Source organism: Aaosphaeria arxii (assembly GCF_010015735.1).
Source record: "Aaosphaeria arxii CBS 175.79 unplaced genomic scaffold BU24scaffold_2, whole genome shotgun sequence".
Taxonomy (NCBI): Eukaryota; Fungi; Ascomycota; class Dothideomycetes; order Pleosporales; genus Aaosphaeria; species Aaosphaeria arxii.
The window spans coordinates 2,884,403-2,902,956 of record NW_022983475.1 but is presented as its reverse complement, the minus strand read 5'-3'; the positions used below and the strand labels follow the sequence as shown (position 1 = coordinate 2,902,956).

At 49.3% G+C, this 18,554-nt stretch overlaps 6 protein-coding genes across 6 annotated transcripts; 1 reads left to right on the top strand and 5 right to left on the bottom strand.

Annotated features, from left to right (window-relative positions):
* Window positions 1-629: 629 nt before the first annotated feature.
* Window positions 630-1,328, bottom strand: BU24DRAFT_121688 (uncharacterized protein). Its single transcript, XM_033520904.1, has 2 exons — window positions 966-1,328; window positions 630-909 (listed from the first exon to the last, which is right to left on the bottom strand). Exons 1-2 carry the CDS (start codon window positions 1,231-1,233, stop codon window positions 782-784), a joined length of 396 nt encoding a protein of 131 aa, XP_033387883.1. The 5' UTR covers window positions 1,234-1,328; the 3' UTR covers window positions 630-781.
* Window positions 1,329-2,251: 923 nt separating this feature from the next.
* Window positions 2,252-3,085, bottom strand: BU24DRAFT_419141 (uncharacterized protein). The gene is made up of 3 exons (XM_033527146.1): window positions 2,719-3,085; window positions 2,439-2,662; window positions 2,252-2,379 (listed from the first exon to the last, which is right to left on the bottom strand). The coding sequence occupies exons 1-2, from the start codon at window positions 2,975-2,977 to the stop codon at window positions 2,535-2,537; spliced, it is 387 nt and encodes a 128-aa protein (XP_033387882.1). The 5' UTR covers window positions 2,978-3,085; the 3' UTR covers window positions 2,252-2,379; window positions 2,439-2,534.
* A 2,335-nt stretch (window positions 3,086-5,420) lies between these two features.
* Window positions 5,421-5,824, bottom strand: BU24DRAFT_406203 (uncharacterized protein; the record flags this gene model as incomplete). The annotated part of the gene is made up of 2 exons (XM_033525751.1): window positions 5,421-5,518; window positions 5,578-5,824. 2 exons carry the CDS (start codon window positions 5,822-5,824, stop codon window positions 5,421-5,423), a joined length of 345 nt encoding a protein of 114 aa, XP_033387881.1.
* A 4,088-nt stretch (window positions 5,825-9,912) lies between these two features.
* On the bottom strand, window positions 9,913-12,897 carry BU24DRAFT_386485 (uncharacterized protein). Its single transcript, XM_033524928.1, has 2 exons — window positions 11,982-12,897; window positions 9,913-11,933 (listed from the first exon to the last, which is right to left on the bottom strand). The coding sequence occupies exons 1-2, from the start codon at window positions 12,861-12,863 to the stop codon at window positions 10,242-10,244; spliced, it is 2,574 nt and encodes an 857-aa protein (XP_033387880.1). The 5' UTR covers window positions 12,864-12,897; the 3' UTR covers window positions 9,913-10,241.
* Window positions 12,898-13,131: 234 nt separating this feature from the next.
* BU24DRAFT_386483 (uncharacterized protein) lies at window positions 13,132-15,840 on the bottom strand. Its single transcript, XM_033524927.1, has 2 exons — window positions 15,204-15,840; window positions 13,132-15,149 (listed from the first exon to the last, which is right to left on the bottom strand). The coding sequence occupies exons 1-2, from the start codon at window positions 15,494-15,496 to the stop codon at window positions 13,232-13,234; spliced, it is 2,211 nt and encodes a 736-aa protein (XP_033387879.1). The 5' UTR covers window positions 15,497-15,840; the 3' UTR covers window positions 13,132-13,231.
* A 198-nt stretch (window positions 15,841-16,038) lies between these two features.
* Window positions 16,039-18,368, top strand: BU24DRAFT_419136 (alpha/beta-hydrolase). Its single transcript, XM_033527145.1, has one exon. It carries the CDS (start codon window positions 16,160-16,162, stop codon window positions 18,044-18,046), a length of 1,887 nt encoding a protein of 628 aa, XP_033387878.1. The 5' UTR covers window positions 16,039-16,159; the 3' UTR covers window positions 18,047-18,368.
* The last annotated feature ends 186 nt before the right edge of the window (window positions 18,369-18,554 follow it).

The following is an 18,554-nucleotide window of genomic DNA, read 5'->3' as shown; positions in this document are numbered from 1 at the left end:
GCTGGCTTACTTCCGACCGGCGGACCACACCAACATTACGAGCACTGTCATCAACCCCACCTGATCAGTAGACACTCACCGGTGGCCTCGCCCAACACATAACCCACGTCACCTCCTCTCTCTTGCTCTTCTCACCCGGTGGCTGAGCCTCTCGTATGCGCGCCTGGCCTCTACAGCAGTACGCTGCGAATGGTTACTTTGTCATACGCCATTATCGCCGATGATGCTGTTCTCTATTTGCTTGTTCAATCTCCGAGTACCAAAAACGGCATAGTTACACTCTCGGATTACATTTGTTCGCGCTCGCCTTTCGGTTGATGAACCCCTTGAAGCAGTCAGTCCCCTTGTTCTTCCTACCGTAAAACTCGGTAAACACATCGAGGCGTCACTGCACATTCGCCGTCCTGCCAGTTTGCCAGTATCAGTATAGAAGCTCAACTTCATCGTAGCCATTAGGACAATAATGAACTGGCCCATGAACAAAGATTATATGACAGAATGTATTGGTAGCGAGGGTTGCAAATAATAGAGTGCCGAGAATTTGATAGTCATAATGTATCTGCAGCAGCAACCTGTCCAACCACTACTGTCGTTCCTCGCAACACAGACGTTCAGTATCATCAGGCGAAAAGATGACATGACCGCGATGTGATGTTTCGTGGGCGCCTCGATCCCCGCCTCCAGAACTTGGGTCGGCCTCCAGGAGCAAAATGGATATCAGTGAATGTTATACAGAGGAACATTGATAAGTCATTCCTGTTTCCCATCAACCCCGAAATAATCAAGTTACTGCAGCAATTCCTCGGCGAGTCGGCATTGGCCGTAAGCGGTAGCCTTGTGAATATGTTTCAGAGGGGGATGAGTAATAAAATTCGCTGGCGAAGGTGGTCCGTCGTAGCACCGTAGGTCCTTTGAAATCAATTAGATGTTGACCATGGAATAATCAGGGTTTATATATTACGAACCTGACTGTGAAATCACCGGAGAAGGATTGAAATATGATTGCCATCGTTCAGATTTGCTTTGCTGCTGGACGGAATATATGGCGACCAGTAGGGTTGCCAAAGCAACAAGCAGTGCTGCTATTTCAATGAACTGATTCGAAGTCTCAGGTTTGTTCGGCTCGGGACTTGGTGTCGTGATTGGGTGCGGATGACAATTGGTCAAGCGCACTAGGAAGCTCGCTAGCACAAGAAAAGCATTCATGACTGATTTTGTGATGAGTCTCAGCATATTGTGGAAATGAAACAATGCTTGATCGATCAGGTTCAATCACTGGGCTGATTTGGGTGAAAATGCTGAGAATGTTGGGAATGTTGTCAGTGAAGGTATTGAGTACGGAGTGAATTGCGTATTTATAAAAATGCGTGAATCCATCCGTGTCATACTTCACCCTGGTCGCTTTACCCTGGTCACCACCCTGATCACTTCACCCTGGTCTAGCTCGTATTAGGATTGATGGCCGTTGAATGGGTGAATTTAGACGACGAGGAGGGACGGGAGTAGATCCTAGTGGACTAACATCAAAACAGGAAAGCGACCTGAATAGCTCCTTCTGGTCTGGTGCGTCACCTCGCGGGGCAGTTTACAAGGCATCTTGTCTCGTTCTCGTTCCTTCCAAGTTCCAAGAACTTCCACATTGGGCGTAGAGGCAGCTATACCACGATTTTCGCGACCTTGCGGTCAATCTCCCCCACGGCGGCGCCCGTTGCGCTGAGTCTACACAATAATGCCGCCATTGTCCACTGTCGTCCAGCGCCATCGTCCAGCATTTCTGCCCTTGCGAAGGGTGTTCGGGCGAAAGCTTGTGTTCCCACCCGCGATTCTTTCTTATTTCGAGCCTAGCAAATCCATGTCTGTTCATGCGTCGAACCTCGTAGTCGCAACTGCTGAGGCCAACCAAAAGCAAGTCCTCGAAGTTCGACCCTGCGTGAATCGCGCGATGCAACGGAAGTTTGTTGGCTCTCTTACTTGTAGAAGCTTGCGCCAGGCATCGTAAGGCTTTGAAATGCTGTGCCTACACCACTGCAAAACAATGTTATTCTGGTGCTGTTACTCCCCTGATCCTCGTTAACAGGGTTCGGCCTCGCTGACAGGCTCTGGAGTGAACGCGAAATTGATCACTGCAGACTCAACAGTAAGTCGAGCATTACGGCCTGCCGTAGAATCCGGGCGTATACACATTGCCAACATCATTTCAACTCAATGCATCGGATTCTGAATTCTGAGTTCTTGAAAAAAAGAGCTTGGATTCTGAGTGCATTTATTATCTAGGGCATGTACTGTCCTCCTTCGTTTCCTTTGTCTACGATCTCGATCCCAAGTGATAGGAATAGTGGTGCTAGTAATGATGATAGTCATTCGGGATAGCTTGTGAGTCTGAACAAATGTTAGTGTCTGCTTGGATTACATGAGGGGTGTACCATTTGACTACGCACGTTGATAAAGTCGAGCTGGCCTATTCTCCTGTTTGAACTTTCCAGAAGAACAGTGTAAGCTGTGCTGAACATATTTAGATGCCAAACTTGAAATATTCAAGTCGTTCCAGCCATCCTTCGACGAGTAGGTATAGGCCTTGAGTGGCCATTCTGTGAACGGGTTTCAGCGGAGGCAGCGTAATAGAATTCGCTGGCGAATAGGGTGCGTCGTAAAATTATAGATCCTATGAAATGAATGAGACGTTGTCAACGAAACGGTAAGTGTTGATATATCACAGACCTGATGAATGAGACACTGGAAACGGAATGGATTGGGTTTGCCTTCGTCCGCACTTCCACTGCAGCCAGGCAGCAATTATGCCGAATAATATAGTGACCACAAGGGTCGCGCAATTGACAAGAAATGACGCTGTTTCTTGATTCGAATTCTCAAGGTCACTTGGTTCTGGACTGGGCGTTGGGGTAGGAAGTGGATGACTGTGGGTCGAGCGTACGAGCAAGGTTGATGATACGAAAATAACAATCATAGCTGATTCCATAACGAGCCTCAACACGGTGAGAGAAAACTTAGCGTGTTTATGAATTAGCGTATTTATGAATTGGCTGTCATGAATAAAATGGAGAAAATGTGGTCGAGCAAGCTTTTATACAGTTAAGATACGGAGTACTGATAGTGTTTCTACAGGTGACCGTTTTTCCTACAGGTGCCCACCAACCATAACTTTGGGTGGCTTTTTGGAGCGCGTCATGCTTGGCTATGCATGGCTAGGCATGTCCTCAAAGGCATTGGTATTTGTGAAAGCAACCACGCTCGCTTCGTTTCGGATGAGCAGGACCAAGCAAAGCCACCAAGGCCGGTCCTCCTTGCCAATGTTGACCGGGACAACGACTCCACGCGACTTCATTCCACACCACACCACTCCACTCCACTCCACTCAACCCAATACTCTGTAGATACTAATAAGTGCTAAAGAATAGAGGGATAATAGAGCTATATAGGTATCGTAGTAAAGAGACTCCCAACCCCTACCTACTCCCTATAATACTACCAAAGGCCTATAGGTACTAGGTAGGTACTCTGTAGAGAGGTTAAGGTAGAGGAGTCTGAGATTACTAGCAACAGCGACAGATGCCGGTATGGTGTACGGAGTAGTGGGAGAGCAGACTCAGCAGAGTATGGAGATGCAGTGGACATGCGTTGGCATACACAGAATCCTCATCTGCATCCCCTGTACATGCGCAGCCTCCGGTTGCACAGGAGCGGGCTTTGAGCCGCCTGTCAATTGTTTTCTCTCATAGCATTTCTCAAAGCGCATCGGTCGCTGACGTGGGGAATTGCAAGGATACGATACAAGCAATGATAGCAGTTTCCGCCTCGCCTAACTATCCGCTCTGGTGTCGGGCAGCTTCCCAACTGCCCGCGCGATCGCCAGCTTGCCCTCTCCTTCCATGCTCCTTCCATTATCGACTATCAGGGGGTAGGTACGGTGGCGCACGCTATATCGATAAAATTTGTATCAACGATCTACCCAATTGGCTGGAGACTTGCTGCAAATTTGAAACATTTGGTGGAGTGTATCTCGGTTTATTACAGTGAGATAAGTATGGCGATGAAAACCAGAAAAGATCACCTGTAAGAACGTGAAGTAGCATGACCGTGTAACTCTACGCATTTATACATGCCTTTGTTGCACTGGCATTTTGACAAGCGATCACAAAATGGCGTAAATCCATTAGATTTGCCTGGAGTCGCAGACTTCTCCACGAAGAAGGAATTTCGTACTTGTGGCCTAGCTCAGTATGATGCTCGAAGTACCGTATCGTCGAATGCAGGAGATTGCTTGATTGTGAGATGGCCATGGGCGATGGAATGGTGTAACCGCTTGGGAAATCCCCTCACTCTGACTGGAGAGATGTACTCCATACATCTCCTCCGTACCATGGTCTCTTCAAAATATTGTATCGTTCGTGAGATAACAGGATCATCTCTCGCCGGTCTTGACTCTTGTCCCGCGTTCTAAGTCCATGTTCCGCGTGCTAAGCCCATGTCGAATCGGCGCCGGTCCACGGCCCTGGCGCTAAAAACCAAGAAGGCTAAGGCGTCGAGCTGACTCCGGTGCCGACGGGAGTTGTCACTAACCGTCCATTATTGCATCTGCTCACAGTTCGAATTCTTCTATTCCGTCCAACTCTACCTATTTGTATCCAGTGCTTCGGAATCGCCATCTTAGTTTACAGTCACTTTGCGTACCGACCCGCAAAGGTTCTCCATAGCTTCTGCCCCTGCCCCTAGTTTTCGCAGCTTGCTGGGGCAGCACGTCTAGTAATTTCCTTACGAAAGCGGAAAACTACGATCTCCCATGGGGTTCGGTTCAAAAGAGTACAAGGTATGCGGGCATAGTGAAATGCGGCGAACTGAAGGAGGAAAGCCCCCCATGCATTCAGAGCCCGGAGCACCATCGACAGAGTAATTGACAGGTGGGCGCCTCCAAGAGACCCCGCCGCCGAAATTCTCGAGAAAGGGTCAGGAGTAGGGCAGGATCTCTTGAAATAGTGTTAAAAAGTACGGAGTACTGCGTTTTGTTTAGGGTCGGGCATTCCCAGGCTACAGGCGGCCAGAGGGTTTCTTGGAGGAGGCCACCGATAACTTAACCCAGACTCCGCACTGCTTTTTATGATACGAGGTCATGTAGAGCGATTGTTCTACACCCAACCACATGGCCCTTGCTCAGAGCGGAGAGGAAAGGGTTCCTATTGGTTGAACACAAAGTGCCGGCTGACCAAGGCTCCGTCGCCAAAGTTGTGGTCTACACTCGTTGCAAACGTCATTTCACCGCTCTCCTGACAGTACAATGCGGTCGACGAGTGTAGATGTTCTAGAACAGTTCTTTGAAGCTCCAAATTTCAAAAGATGACGAGATTAGAATTCCGACGCCTTAGCTGGTGCGCTATATACATTGGCCCTTCTACCGATTCTTTGGCCTATGTCCTCGATTCCAAGTGATAGTAATAATGGTGGTAGTGATGATGATAGTTATAATCGTTCGCAGTCTCAAAATCATTCGTGATACCTTGCGAGTCTGATCTAATGTTAGTGCCTGAATGGACAACAGGAGGATTGAATCAAGTGGGTACGTACGTTGATAAAGCCGAGCTTGCTTGCCATCTTGCTTAAATCGTCCTCGGCGTACCCAGTAGCGACGGACACCGATAATGGCAACAATGAGAGCTGCGAATGCAATAACGATCTCGATAATACTAGTTATTACGGAGCTGTTGTCGTTGTCCGAATGAGGCGTGGGAGTCGCGGTAGATTGAGGAAGGCACGCGATGGCAGTGAACAGTGTGCAATGAAGCACGAGGGCCAATAAATGGCAAATAGCCATTGAAACTGGGAGGAAATTGTGTTTATAGAGGGTGTGGGAAATGATCTGTTGAAGCAAGAGATGATGAGTAGAGAAATGAGAAACGGCCAGTAGAGGCGAAGAAGTATGATATATACGGAGATAACAACAGTGAGACGCGGTCCCGAAAGAATGCGATGATGTAGGTCTTTGTTTGAGGGATCTGGGATGAGGCCAAGAGTCTGGGATGAGTGAGGGTGAGGGCGGCAGGGTCAGTGAGGGAGGGAGGGAGGGAGGGAGGGAGGGAGGGAGGGAGGGTGGAGATCAACTGCACGAAAAGTCAAGCGCGAGAAACGACTTATAGCATCAACGCTCCGGCCCGTGTATGTAGGATTGGCGCTTACGCGCTTCCGCGCGCCAGAGGATTCGCAGCAACGAATCAGCGAATGTAAAGCGCTAAGCCACGGTCCTTAACCGCGCGGAAATCCTGAAGTTTGCCTAGGTAGGTAAGCTGACATTAAGTGGCAATGTTGGCCACATCCGTATTGAATGCTTCCACACTGAGCTGTAACCTAGAGGGCTGTGCAAGGATAAAGGCTCGGGGAACGCGTGCACCCGGAGAGCGTCATAGGAGGGAGCTGGTGCCTCATCCAAGACATGCTGGCCACGTTGCATGATGTCTCCCATCGTCCGTAAATTCCGAACTCTTACAGGCCATCTATCGTCGAGCAATAGCACAGAATTAAGAAAGAACTGACTATGACAAGCAATTTTTTGAATTCTAGATAGACGCGTCATTCTTTGTGGCTACACTTTTCACCTGATAGCTGGATTCATTTGACAGGTTGGTTGCTGGAATATATCATAAGGATCAAACAATCTACACACAGATGTGTATAGAAATCTGATAAATAACCTTGATGACATTGACTACGCTGCCAAGAGTGCCCCCCTAGTACGTGAAGCCAGCTAAGCTTATCCACTCCGCAATGGATCTCACACATACGTGCTGAATTTCAAGGCAGCAATTGGCTCGACGATCAGTGGTGTGATCGTGGGAAGACTGGAGATATGTATCAAAACATTGTGGCGCCGTGTGCCGATCTTTGTTCCTCTGGCGCTTACACGCACAGCCATCACAGATCTGCGCAGAAGTTGACTAGCTGGAAGAGCCGCCGCGCCTAGGGGTTATATCCAATCGTAAACTGTCTCTTACATACTAATCATACGAATTGGAATGGTTTATAATAGGACCTTTCCTATCTCCTGATTGTCAATATGAATTGAAGTTCTGATAGCCTTGAGCTAAATCGTTAGTTTACAAGACAGGGGTTGGGTCCCAAACGTTAAACCAATCAGGTTCGCCTACGCAAAGCTTCTATGGAAAACCCATCCTCCAGCATTACAACAAGAAGGAAAGTTTGTCACAGAGTACACTTTGATATCATGTGGTTGGAACTATTCGTTACTGAATTTTAATAGGGACCTTTGATAACAAAGGCGATTTACTACAGCTTAATACACAGAGTTATACCGTACTATAAGCTGTTTACCTCATTCTCTGATATGAAAATCGTTCCTTGCGTGGAGCGAGCTTCTGAAGCATTGCTGGCCTTGGACAAATGCACAGTTTTAGAAGAAGTGAGAGTTAAAGAGAGAGGGGCATTATCGCGCACAGGCATAGTGTCCAGATCTAATGCTCAGAGTCACATTTGCCGACCATTTAGACTATCGTTGTGTAGTTTCACCAGACACCTCGGCAGAATATGATCCAGCGACGGGTACGCTACCCAGGTCCAGATGCTCACGGTTGATAAAGATCTATAAACCATGCAAAGCTCTGCTTTTGGTCGTTGCAGTATCCCGCGAAGTCCATGTGTTGGGAGCATGCACGTTAAACGTAGTTGCGGCCCTCCTATTCCTGTGGTAGAGGAAGAAGACAAATTCAACTCCCATAAGAGTTATCCCGACGACTCGCCAACGATGACACCGAGAATTCGTGCTGTAGATGAGATAGACGATCGCGACATTGGGACAGGTGATGTCTCGGTAGCAGAGGGCGAATTTGGTGGTAATGGGCCCATTCGGTCGTAGCCATCACTGCAGAGGCTGTATGTTTTAGGATTCAAAAGACCGAAAGACTCAAAAACGGACCATGTATTACAGATTGAGTAGGCCCCAAGTCCATTTGATCATAGAGTCATCAGGATGGCCTCTTAAAGAGAAGTATATTCCTACCACTGAATTATTCGAGTAGAGGCTGGATATGAGCCTGGTAGGTGCGTTGCAAGATGTGCTAGCTACATTGTAGCACCGAGCGTATCTTGATCGAGTCGCCTCCAACACAATATCCCGTGGTTTAGAATTGGCTTGTTTCTGCAAAAGAACCTTCACCTATATAAGTCGAATAGATGAATTAAAATGTTTTCTGCTAGTTCATGATATGAGAGGTCTTCCAAGTTTTCTCGTAATATAGTAAGCTTTAACTCTACTGTCCCAGAAACCTTTACTCTGGCAACGTACGACAACTCTACTTGTTGTTACTCAGCGCATGCAGGGCAGCTACTAATTATAAGTACGCTCTTTGTTCTCGCGGGAAGCTTGCAATAGCTCGTCGATGGTGTCAGATGCCTGATACGTTCTGGTTAGTCGGGTCCGCCATGATCGAAGTGAGCAGGCTACTGAACATAGTCGGGCCGCCGAAACTAGTAAATCTCGGGAACACATAGTAATTGCCAGAGACTTGAGGTAGACAATTTCGATTTAATGAACTATGATCCATATTTATGATTCCATTGCTAACTTCTATAGCAACCACCAACAGCGCCCATAGACTCAGCGACAAAGCTACTTGCACAATCAGTCACAAAGCTTGTTTGTACTAGGTCAGGCCACACTCACGAACTCTCCCAACTTCTTGTCACTTGTCATTGGCCCAAATAATGGAACCGTATCGCAGAGCTACTCAGCATTGGCATTGAAGCCGGATAGGAAATAGTACGCGGCAAGTTCCAGGGCATTTCTCCTGGCAAGCAGCGATAGTACCAAACATTATTTTGCCACAATTCGCCTCGTCCTTCTGAGCAGCGGGCAAAGCTACCGCACAGGCAGTTGCCGCAAAGAAGATAGTGAACAACTGGTTGAGCTGCATCTTGATCCAACAAAAATGAGGTAAAGTGAAGAAGAATGTAATAATTGATTTTGGGTGACTTGAGGCAGGTTGTTGTTTGTAGAGTATGCTCTGCGAGGGAGGTTGTTAGTAGAATAGTAAAATGATACATCAATGAACAATGCAGTATTTATATATCCTGATATTGTATATCCTGTGCATAGATAGTTGCGAACAAAATTCTACTCGTCATAAGCTCCCAGATTGAGTAGTTGATAACTACGAGGTAGGATCCTTGCCTACTGTACCTTGCAAAGTGTCGGATCAGATAAAAATTTGTGCCGCGGGGCCGTGTCAATCTTTTCAGAATGCGGCGACGATACGAGGTCGTTCAAGATTAAGTATGCAATAGGGTTAACACAGAAAGGTTATCTTGGAAATAAGCCGCTATAATTGGCAGTTCATAACATCCTTGCCGCCTCTACCTTGCGAAATGTCGGATCAGATAAAAATCGCGCTGAGGGCCCTGGTCTAAGTCTACATATGGAAAACGCAGCAACAGTTCAATGCAGTATGAGGTCAGGTCCTTGTTCTCCATTGTTATGGAGGCATTGTTCTGGCCAAAGATGATGTGTGAAATTTGACGAATACAATCCCCGTACGTTTGTTTTTGTCCCATGCATAAGTCAGCAATACGAATACTATTAGGTAAAGGATCTATGTATGATAGGTTCGGTCACCTACACGTCCTATCTGGAGTGTTCCGCTATTAACTACTTGTTTTCCATAGAATCAGAAGAGGGGTATATTTGTATGTACAGAAACCACGCGGCCGAAGGCAACTCGAGATACTCAAGATCCCACGTTCGTATCTCGGCATCGTATTTGATCTAGTTTTCTTCAATTTCATTCACAATCAGCTGGGCAACCTTTATTGCATCCCAGATACTAGTCGAGAGGAGAGAGTGCGTGTAGTCAATGTTTGATGTCACTTGAACACTACAAGGTAAGGATCATGATTCCAAAGTTCATTTACCCGGCCATATCTACGCAACCAACTATACAGTGTAGCGAGAAAGGAACATACAGGGCTAAGCGCGATGTGGTGTCGCAGAGACAATATGTAAGAAGCCCATGGAAAGAGATACTGTACTTCCCCAGCCATGCATTACGCTCGGTACCGTTTTCGTTATGTCCGCCGAGCTTCCTTCCTATAAACGCCTTAGATACACGCATCTCCTTCCCATTCATATACCAATAACCTGACCCTAGTTTTGTCGCGAAGCCCATTGCAAACATGACAAGAAAACAACCAGAAGGAAAAGGGTATCATCCGGTGAGCCTAGTAGTTCACTCTCCGTTCTTGCCGCCGCCCATGCGTTCGATATTGCTCATGAGCCGGGATTTGTTGCTTCCCGATGTGCTCCTGCCAAGGGCCGATCCGGATGGTCCCTTGAAGCCGAAGCCACCGCCAGGCGCTTTGAGACCGCTTGGTTTGGGAACACTCGTTGTTGCAGGTTTGGCAGACGCACCACCCATGGCACCTAGACGATCGCCCATTGCTGATGTGGGCCTTCCTCCGCCGAGTGCGGACTCAGGACGAGAAATTGAGGATACGGGAGCGCCCCCAGCTAGGAAGCCAGTGCTCCGCATCGATGGTGCAGTGCGGTTGTTAGCAGTGGATGTTGGAGCGGGGGCAGAGGGAGGCGCGCCACCGAGGTGCGATTTACGAAGTTCCTCTTGTTGGATCTCGCCCATCTTCTCTCCACAGAGAGCAAGCATTTGTTCCGCGGCAGCGACAAGCTCGCCCTTCTCGACACGTTCGGCCTCGAGCTCTTGCATGAGTACATCCTGTGACTTGCGGAGACTGGAGAGTTCTGATTGAAGACCAGCCAGCTTAGCCTTCAAGTTTTCGATTTCCGCTTTTTGGGTCTCAATCGTCTTGAGATCCTCCGCGTTCGATGTGGGAGGAGTGGCAGTCGGGACCCCATCTTTCGACTCGGCAAACTCTGGGGGAACGACTTTCGAGAACGTGTCATCTCGTTTCTTCTCTGCCTCTTCGACCTGACGTTCTAAACGGATGATCTGGACACGCAACTCTTTGCACCGTTCATCGGCCTTCTTCTGATAATTTTCCTTGAGAGCCTTGATCTTCTTCTCGTGCTTGGCCTTGTATGCAGTATGCAAATCGCGAGCGACGTCATTAACCTTCTCGGCAATTGCAGCTTGGCATTCGATCTCCGAGTAGATCTTCTTGTTCTCGTCATCCTCGGGACTTAGAAAGGTGGTCATGTCGACATTCTTGCTCTCGGCCTCAATAGCACGAGTTTCGAGTTCAGAAGCATGTGCTTCAGCCTCTTCAGCGCGCTTTTCGGCCTCTGCGAGACGGGTGAGTAGCGCATCGCGTTCCGTGTCGTTGCGTGCAAGTTCTGACTGAACATCCTGCAAAATCTTTTGCACTTCCTCACCCTTCTTCTTCCAGTCTTCCATTTGAGCTTCTGCGTGTTCACGCGCACTCCGCTCGTCCCGAAGTTGCTCTTGAGCTTCGCCGACTCTCCGCTCTGCACCAGAGATCGCCTTAACAAGTGAATCCACCTCGGCTTCCTTGCCAGATAGAGAAGCCGTTAGACTCGAGATTTGAGATTGCATGGTTGACTTCAAACTCTCAAGCTCCCGAATGGTGACCGTTGGGACGGATCGAGGCGTGGGAGGTGGAGGCAGTTCAAAGTCCAACAGGTTGAGGAGCTGCCTGTTCTGTGACGGTGTTGCTGGTACCTGAGCCGAGCTTCCCTTTGCTGGTGACCGCTGGTTCTGAATATACGAAAGGAGATTTGGTTCCGTGCTAGATTTGGTAGGGGACGTCCGGCCACGAGAAGGAGAAGCACGACGAGAAACGGAGAAAGCCTCGATTTGGGCAGTGAAATCAAGCAACAAATTGGTAGTATCGTTATCCTTGTGTTGGCGACGAGGTGTGGGAGATGGTGTGCGCTCACTGCGTTGAACGGTAGATGGGGTCATCTGTGCACGAGCACGAGGAGTTGCCTGTCGCTGTTAGTATGCAAGGGAGTTAAAAGCGATGATGCTGCATACCGGGTCGTACAACCCTTTCCTGGTGGGGCTCTTGTTCAGACCTGCAAACTTGGTCATATCTAAGTTGGGCATCTCCGAAAAGGTGCTGAAACATGTGTCGTCGATATCAGCAGATGTCAAATCGGGTCCATCAGGCCCAAACTCGGTGTTATCCATTCCAAACTCGTCGAAGTCGGTGATGTCGGCCTGTGCGTGGTATGTAGTGGAAGATTCGTAGCTCTCGCTGCGCGATTCCTCGATACTCTTTATAGCAACAGTCAAGCCCTCATTATCACGGAGTTCCGCTTCTGTGTCCACCATCCGAATTGCTTGTGTCAACCCCTCATTATCACGCAATGCGGGTTCTGAGTATGTAGGCCCAATGTGATGCGAAGCAGGGAGACCATCGGGTGTTGTTGATCGGATGGAGCTCGAAAGGCGCTCTGCAACTTCGGCGGAAGGTGTTCGCGAGAGTTTTATGGGAGACATCTTGCTTGAACGACTGCTCAAGGCAGAGTCTGGACGATCTGTCTGGATCTGTTTGACTGGCGATGTCTTTTTCGGACTTACACGCGCGTCTGACGTGCTGAACGAATCCTCTTCGAAGTCATCGAGCAGCCGCTGAGACGGCGTAGGCTTGACTGGGGAGTTGCGTTCTTTCGTTCCAAGGCTTTTTGATGTCGGAATTTTGAAAGCGGACTGTGGTGGGTTCTCGTCGAAGTCAATCAAGGGCTTAGCTGGTGTAGGTGCCATTGCGCCTGGCGCAATGTTTTCTTGGTCGCTTTCGATGTGGGAAACAAAGGGCGACGAAGGGGGATCGTGCCAGGTCATGTCGTCTTCGTCAGTGGGGTAGATGGACGCGTTCAGTTTCTCGGGTGATAGCGAAGACATTGGTTCCGCCATTTCAAGTATATTATAGTCGGTGGTGGTGGTGGTGGTTGTCGATGTCGTGGGTCATCGTTGTTCCCTCAATACACAAACCGAAGCGAAGAGGGTCCGAACGCGCGCTTCCGTTACCCTAGCAACCATACACTTACGCCTATACACCAGAACCCACATCGTGTTAGCGTCATCAGTCACAAAGCGGATATTTAAAACATCATAATCTGGTGAAGGTTCGAGGGGGTTTTGTCAAGTGTACAGGTATATCAGATCTGAGTGACAGATCAATGTCTAGTTCCTCTATATATGCTGAAGAAACTCCTACGACACACGCTGCCCATAAACCCATATGCAAAGATTCCTAACTCCCAAATGACCATGCATGACAATCAATGATTGATAGCTCCCCGCATTGCCGCCGCTAGTCGTTGATACTCCTTCAACAACTCATCGACTTCCTTTATCTTTAAATCCGAAGCATCTTTGACTTCTAAGAATCGTTTGACTGGTGGTGGTGTCTTCTTGAGAGCGTCCAGCGCCGCGATCGCCCGGACGCCCTTCTCATCGACCTGTGGAACGTCGCCTGGGGTAGAAGACCCTGGTGTAGTAGTTGTGGGTGGTGCAGATAACTGCTTTGACTGCTCTGTTGAGGGCGTTGTGATTCCAGGGGTGCTGGCATTGCTAGTCGCTGCTCGCCCAAACCTCGGCAGCACGGTCATATTGGCGAACCTATTCAGCGGATTGAATGAATTGCTCATATTGCGAATAGAGTCCACGGCAGATGTGCCGGTCGACACTTGTTGCGGCTCGGTCTTGGCGGTCTGTAGCGGAGAGATTTTGGGTTCGCTCGGCGACGAGTTGGAAACCATGCGTTTGCCACTTCCAACGGACTGAGCTGAATCTACGCTACGGTCTCGAATCTGCCGCCTACCGGCGAAGAGATCCGTAACTCTGTTCCCAGCATCCTGGCCTTTTCGAGCCTCACTTTGATCATCCCCAATCACTGAACTTGCTGCACTGACGCTGGCAGCATCCTCCTCTTCTCCATCGATATGAGGAGCTGAGCTCACTAGTCTCCTGGCATCGGCGAGCGTTTTCGGGAGTTGGGGTTCCTCGATCATTCCCGGGCTATTCGGATCCCGCTCTTTGGCCCTCCCGAAGAGGAACTTGAAGCTATTCTCAAGTGTGTTATTGATAGTGTCGAGCGCTTGATCAGCTGAATCGATTATTGACTCGCGCACGGCATCGGAAGCTGCTTCTATTTTGGTCGTTTGCGCCTGTATGAGATTGCTCAAGCGACGCTGAGTTTTAGTACCAGGAGATGGCGGCGCCTTGGTTGCGGAATCCTTTGTTGGTGTGGCTGGTGTTTGCGTCAGATCAGGCACTTGTGATAGACCCAATGGCATTGGTGTGACTTCAGAGCGAGGTGTCGAAGGCCGTGAATTGCTTTTCGCCAAACCCGATTGAGTTTCCTCGGCGCGTAAAGATGAGAGATCTACCGTCTCCAAAAACGATATCGCAGCCTCCAGGTTGACTAGGCAGTACGCTGTCTCACCGTCCATTCGGCTGCTCCCACGAAATCGCTGAATGAACTTGAGGTTGCTTATGACGTTAAGATGCTCTGGCGGAGAGGTAATGAGGGTGTAAATCAACGTGGGCAGAATCTCATCAGCAGAGGAGGATGCGGGGAATATCTTGGAAAGTGCCTCAACAATAGACTTGTGGGCAGCAGTGAGGTGATGCAGCTTCCCCAATGGATACTGCTCGTTGTCCATCTTCTGTATATCTTCCCTGGCACTTGAAAGCCAATCTTTGATTTCACCTTCCCTGTCTTTTGTCTTTGACCTCTCCTCCTCTGTCAATTCTTCGGCACTCATCAGTAGCTCCTTTAGACCAATGCCAACAAGCGACAGGGCGGCTGTCCTAGATCGGAGCTTCTGGTCTCGTTCCTCATCGTCTGCACTACGATGCCTGAATATTCTGTCGTAGACCTTTTCGCATACGGCACGCTCGATAGCTTCTTCCAAAGCAAAACGCTTCACTTCCAACATACGCCTAGCTTTCTTCCGATCGACGATCTCGGTGGCAGTAAGCATCTGCTGCTCGCCAGTTGCATCACTCTCCTTCCGTGCGCCCTTTTTGGGGGGTGCTTTCAATGTATGTTCTCGCGAAAGCTTTGAGGACAGTGCAGCGATGTGCGTGTTAACGTGAGAGGAAGCACGTGTATAGAAATCTTGGAAGAGGTCGGATAAGGCATCGGCGGAGAGTGGGCTGGGATGTACTTTCGCAGACAGCGAGTCGAGAAACCTGTTTATTGTTAGAATCATTGGACCACCGAATGGAGCAGCTCAGCCATTATACCTCTCCGTCAAGCTCCTTATCTCGATGGGAAGCTCCTCGAAGCTATCGGGTACGCTGGGATCTGGGGATTTCTCCTCTTCGTCTTCCTCCCGCGGGGCGAACACGTCTCCCTCTTCGTGTTCTTCATCTTCATCGTCAGGGAGCAGTTTTTCCTTGAGAGGATCTAAAATGCTAGGAGCTGTTGTTGCCTGCAAGGTACTAGCTCTACCCCGGGATGAGGGTCCCTTGGCCTGGGTAGGCTCAAGACGCGTAAACGACTTGGACGGATGGAGCTGCTTTGGCCTTTCTGGCATTGTGATAAGTGAATGAAGCTTCAGAGGAAATTTTGGACAAGTCGTAAAATGGTAGGCTCCGAAAATCAGAGCGGCTAGGTGGTAATTGCTATTTCGTCATGCGGCATTTGTAGTAGGTGGAGCATTAAACGTAAGCCTTGGACAGAGGATTGGCCGTGGAGAGCCGGGAACGAGCTCGTTAAGCTAAGAGGAGAGAGGCATTCGAGGAGGGTACTTGAAATTATGGGAATGGGAACCATCCAGTAAGTAGGTGGTAGTAATCAGATACGTAGTCCAGTAGTCCAGTAGTCCAGTAGCGAGTGTGATAGGTGGTGTAGGTGTAAGTGTGTATGTGTATGGTGAGCTGCATGTGTTTCGTGTCCCCGCTCTCTCTTGTCTATCGGCCGTCTAGAGCTTCGGATTCAGGCTAAACCAAAACCGGATGTCCGCATGCTATCTCGGATCGGATCAACATAAGGGACGTGCGAGTATCCACTGGATAGCCGCACATGACGATGAACCAGTAGGCAGTCGTCATAGCATACTCGCATACTCCCATACATAACATACTCAACATCCCCTGCAGGTCACTCCGGACATCCAACAAACAACACGACATCATACCCAAACCCAGACGCGTCTCTGTTTCTATTCTGTCTGATATTCTCCGTCATACTTATCGCCATGCGAAGGAAACATCTTTGCGACTCCAATACCCGCGTGACGGCGTCCCTTCTCCTCGGATTCCTCGCTGTATCCTCCGCGTCACAGATCCCCATTCTACCGCCACCTCCGATATCACCAGACTCTCCCCCTCAGGCACAGGTCCACGAATTCTCGCTCAAACACATATTCCATCATGGCACATATCTTCACCCCGACCTTCATCGTCGCCTCGACGTTCCAGAAAATGCAGCGGTATGGATGGCGGAAGATGCACATTCCTCGGATCGGGAGCGCGTACCGCCACTGCGCATCAGGTCGGAGCCGATGAACATTCAGCGACTAGTAGACAGGAGCAAAGAGACCATAGATGGCATACTGGAATGGGGAAGATCCAAAGGCAGATCGGTACAATTGGCTGAGGATGCATGGACGACGGATGAGATACCTGGACCCAACGTCACCGACAAGGAGACTGTTCTGACTTTTGCACGTATGGCTGCGAATGCATACATCATGGAGCCTGGAACAGGAGAGTGGCAGGATGTGAAGGGAGGATTCAACTACACAGAAGACTTTGGATGGGAGTCAGATGGGCTTCGGGGTCATGTCTTCGCGGATACGACGAACCGGACTGTTGTTATTGGTCTTAAGGGAACATCTCCTGCTGTGTTCGATGGGTCGGAAACAACAACGAACGACAAGATCAACGACAATCTGTTCTTCAGCTGCTGCTGTGGCCAGGGAGGACAGTACCTGTGGCGACAAGTATGCGATTGCCAAACATCCGCCTACACCTGCAACTCAACCTGCCTGGTCACCGCGTTGAACAAGAAGAATCGGTACTATTACGCTGCGCGGGATCTCTACCACAATGTCACCGAATTATACCCTGATGCCGAAGTCTGGATGGCCGGTCACTCTCTCGGCGGCGCTGTATCCTCGTTCCTCGGCCTTACTTACGGACATCCGGCCCTTACATTCGAGGCCGTACCAGAGGCCATGCCCGCGTCACGTCTCGGTCTACCGACGCCCCCAGGCCACCAGATTGGTGCTTTTCAACAACGCAAAGATACCGGGGGCTTCCACTTCGGACACACCGCCGATCCTGTTTATATGGGACAATGCAACACAGCAAGCAGCAGTTGCACCTTTGGTGGCTATGCCATGCAAAGCGTATGCCATACAGGCTTCAAGTGTGCATACGACACGGTTGGAGACCTCGGATGGCGCGTGGGTATTGGTACCCACAAGATTATCAGCGTCATCAAGGACGTTCTCGAAGCGTACGATGAAGTCGCCAAATGCGAACAGTACGTCAACTGTACAGACTGCTTCCCATGGGAATTCTTCGAAAGCAACGGCACTGAACCAACAACCTCAAAGCCCTCCCACACCGCGCCAACAACAAGCTCATCTTTCTCCCGTACTCGCACGGAAACCTGCAAGACTCCAGGTTGGTGGGGATGTCTCGACGAATCGACCACGACGTCGCACCACAAAACGACCACGACCACGACCACAACGTCTTCATCCACGACAACAACTTGCAAGACACCAGGCTGGTTCGGCTGCAAAGACGAAATCACAACCACAACCACATCATCGTCAACCAAACACACCCACGCCTCTCTCACCCCAACCCAAACCCAAGCATCCTCCTCTCCGGCACCCACGACATCCTGCAAGACACCAGGATGGTTCGGCTGCAACGACCCCCTCCCCACAACCACCACCACCACCAAGAAAAAGGCAAAGCGATCGTCATCACCCTGGACATCAGACGACTCTGCAACCACGACGTGCACAGAAGATTTCTTCGGCCTGTTCTGTCTTGACAACAGAGCGCACACGGGATCGAGCCAAACAACAGACGCGCCAAGCATCACGACTACAAGAGGCGTGTAGATGGCTGCTGTTCGAAGTTGCATTAGACTGGCATATACTTTTTTACGTCATGTTCATTGTCTGCATCACTTTCTTGCATTGTCACGAAGACTGTTTTGTTATTTTCTTTTGTTGGGAGATTGGGACAATCGAAGCATACTAGGGTCATTTTGGAGTTTGAGGGATGGGTCGCGTTATCTTTGGCGTTTTGGTAGTTAAGGAGCCAGCGAGTGGTTCAGTGCTGGTGTACATACGAACATAGCAGCCGTTCGCGGTCATAGCATATAAACATATTCGAGACGCCATCATAGCATTTAATACACAATCCTATCTAGTAAACCGAGCCAAACTTGTCATTTCAATTGTTCTAGTTCCATGCATGTGATGTCCATCAAGAGTGGCAACATAGTTGAAAAGGGGATAAAAGTATAGTATTCAGACATCTCAATTCGGCCCAACAGGAATTCGACAGTTATCCAGGCACCCACAAACACCCGTCCTAGTAGTTTACATGAATAGGCTCATAAAC

Coding starts and splice junctions, on each gene's coding strand:
- BU24DRAFT_386485 (XM_033524928.1), bottom strand. CDS start 12,863: ATGGCGGAACCAATGTCTTCGCTATCACCCGAGAAACTGAACGCGTCC. Junction 11,934..11,981: donor GGAAAGGGTTGTACGACCCG/GTATGCAGCATC, acceptor TAACAGCGACAG/GCAACTCCTCGTGCTCGTGC.
- BU24DRAFT_419136 (XM_033527145.1), top strand. CDS start 16,160: ATGCGAAGGAAACATCTTTGCGACTCCAATACCCGCGTGACGGCGTCC.
- BU24DRAFT_121688 (XM_033520904.1), bottom strand. CDS start 1,233: ATGCTGAGACTCATCACAAAATCAGTCATGAATGCTTTTCTTGTGCTA. Junction 910..965: donor TCCGGTGATTTCACAGTCAG/GTTCGTAATATA, acceptor TTGATTTCAAAG/GACCTACGGTGCTACGACGG.
- BU24DRAFT_386483 (XM_033524927.1), bottom strand. CDS start 15,496: ATGCCAGAAAGGCCAAAGCAGCTCCATCCGTCCAAGTCGTTTACGCGT. Junction 15,150..15,203: donor ATAAGGAGCTTGACGGAGAG/GTATAATGGCTG, acceptor AACAATAAACAG/GTTTCTCGACTCGCTGTCTG.
- BU24DRAFT_419141 (XM_033527146.1), bottom strand. CDS start 2,977: ATGGAATCAGCTATGATTGTTATTTTCGTATCATCAACCTTGCTCGTA. Junction 2,663..2,718: donor TCCAGTGTCTCATTCATCAG/GTCTGTGATATA, acceptor TTCATTTCATAG/GATCTATAATTTTACGACGC.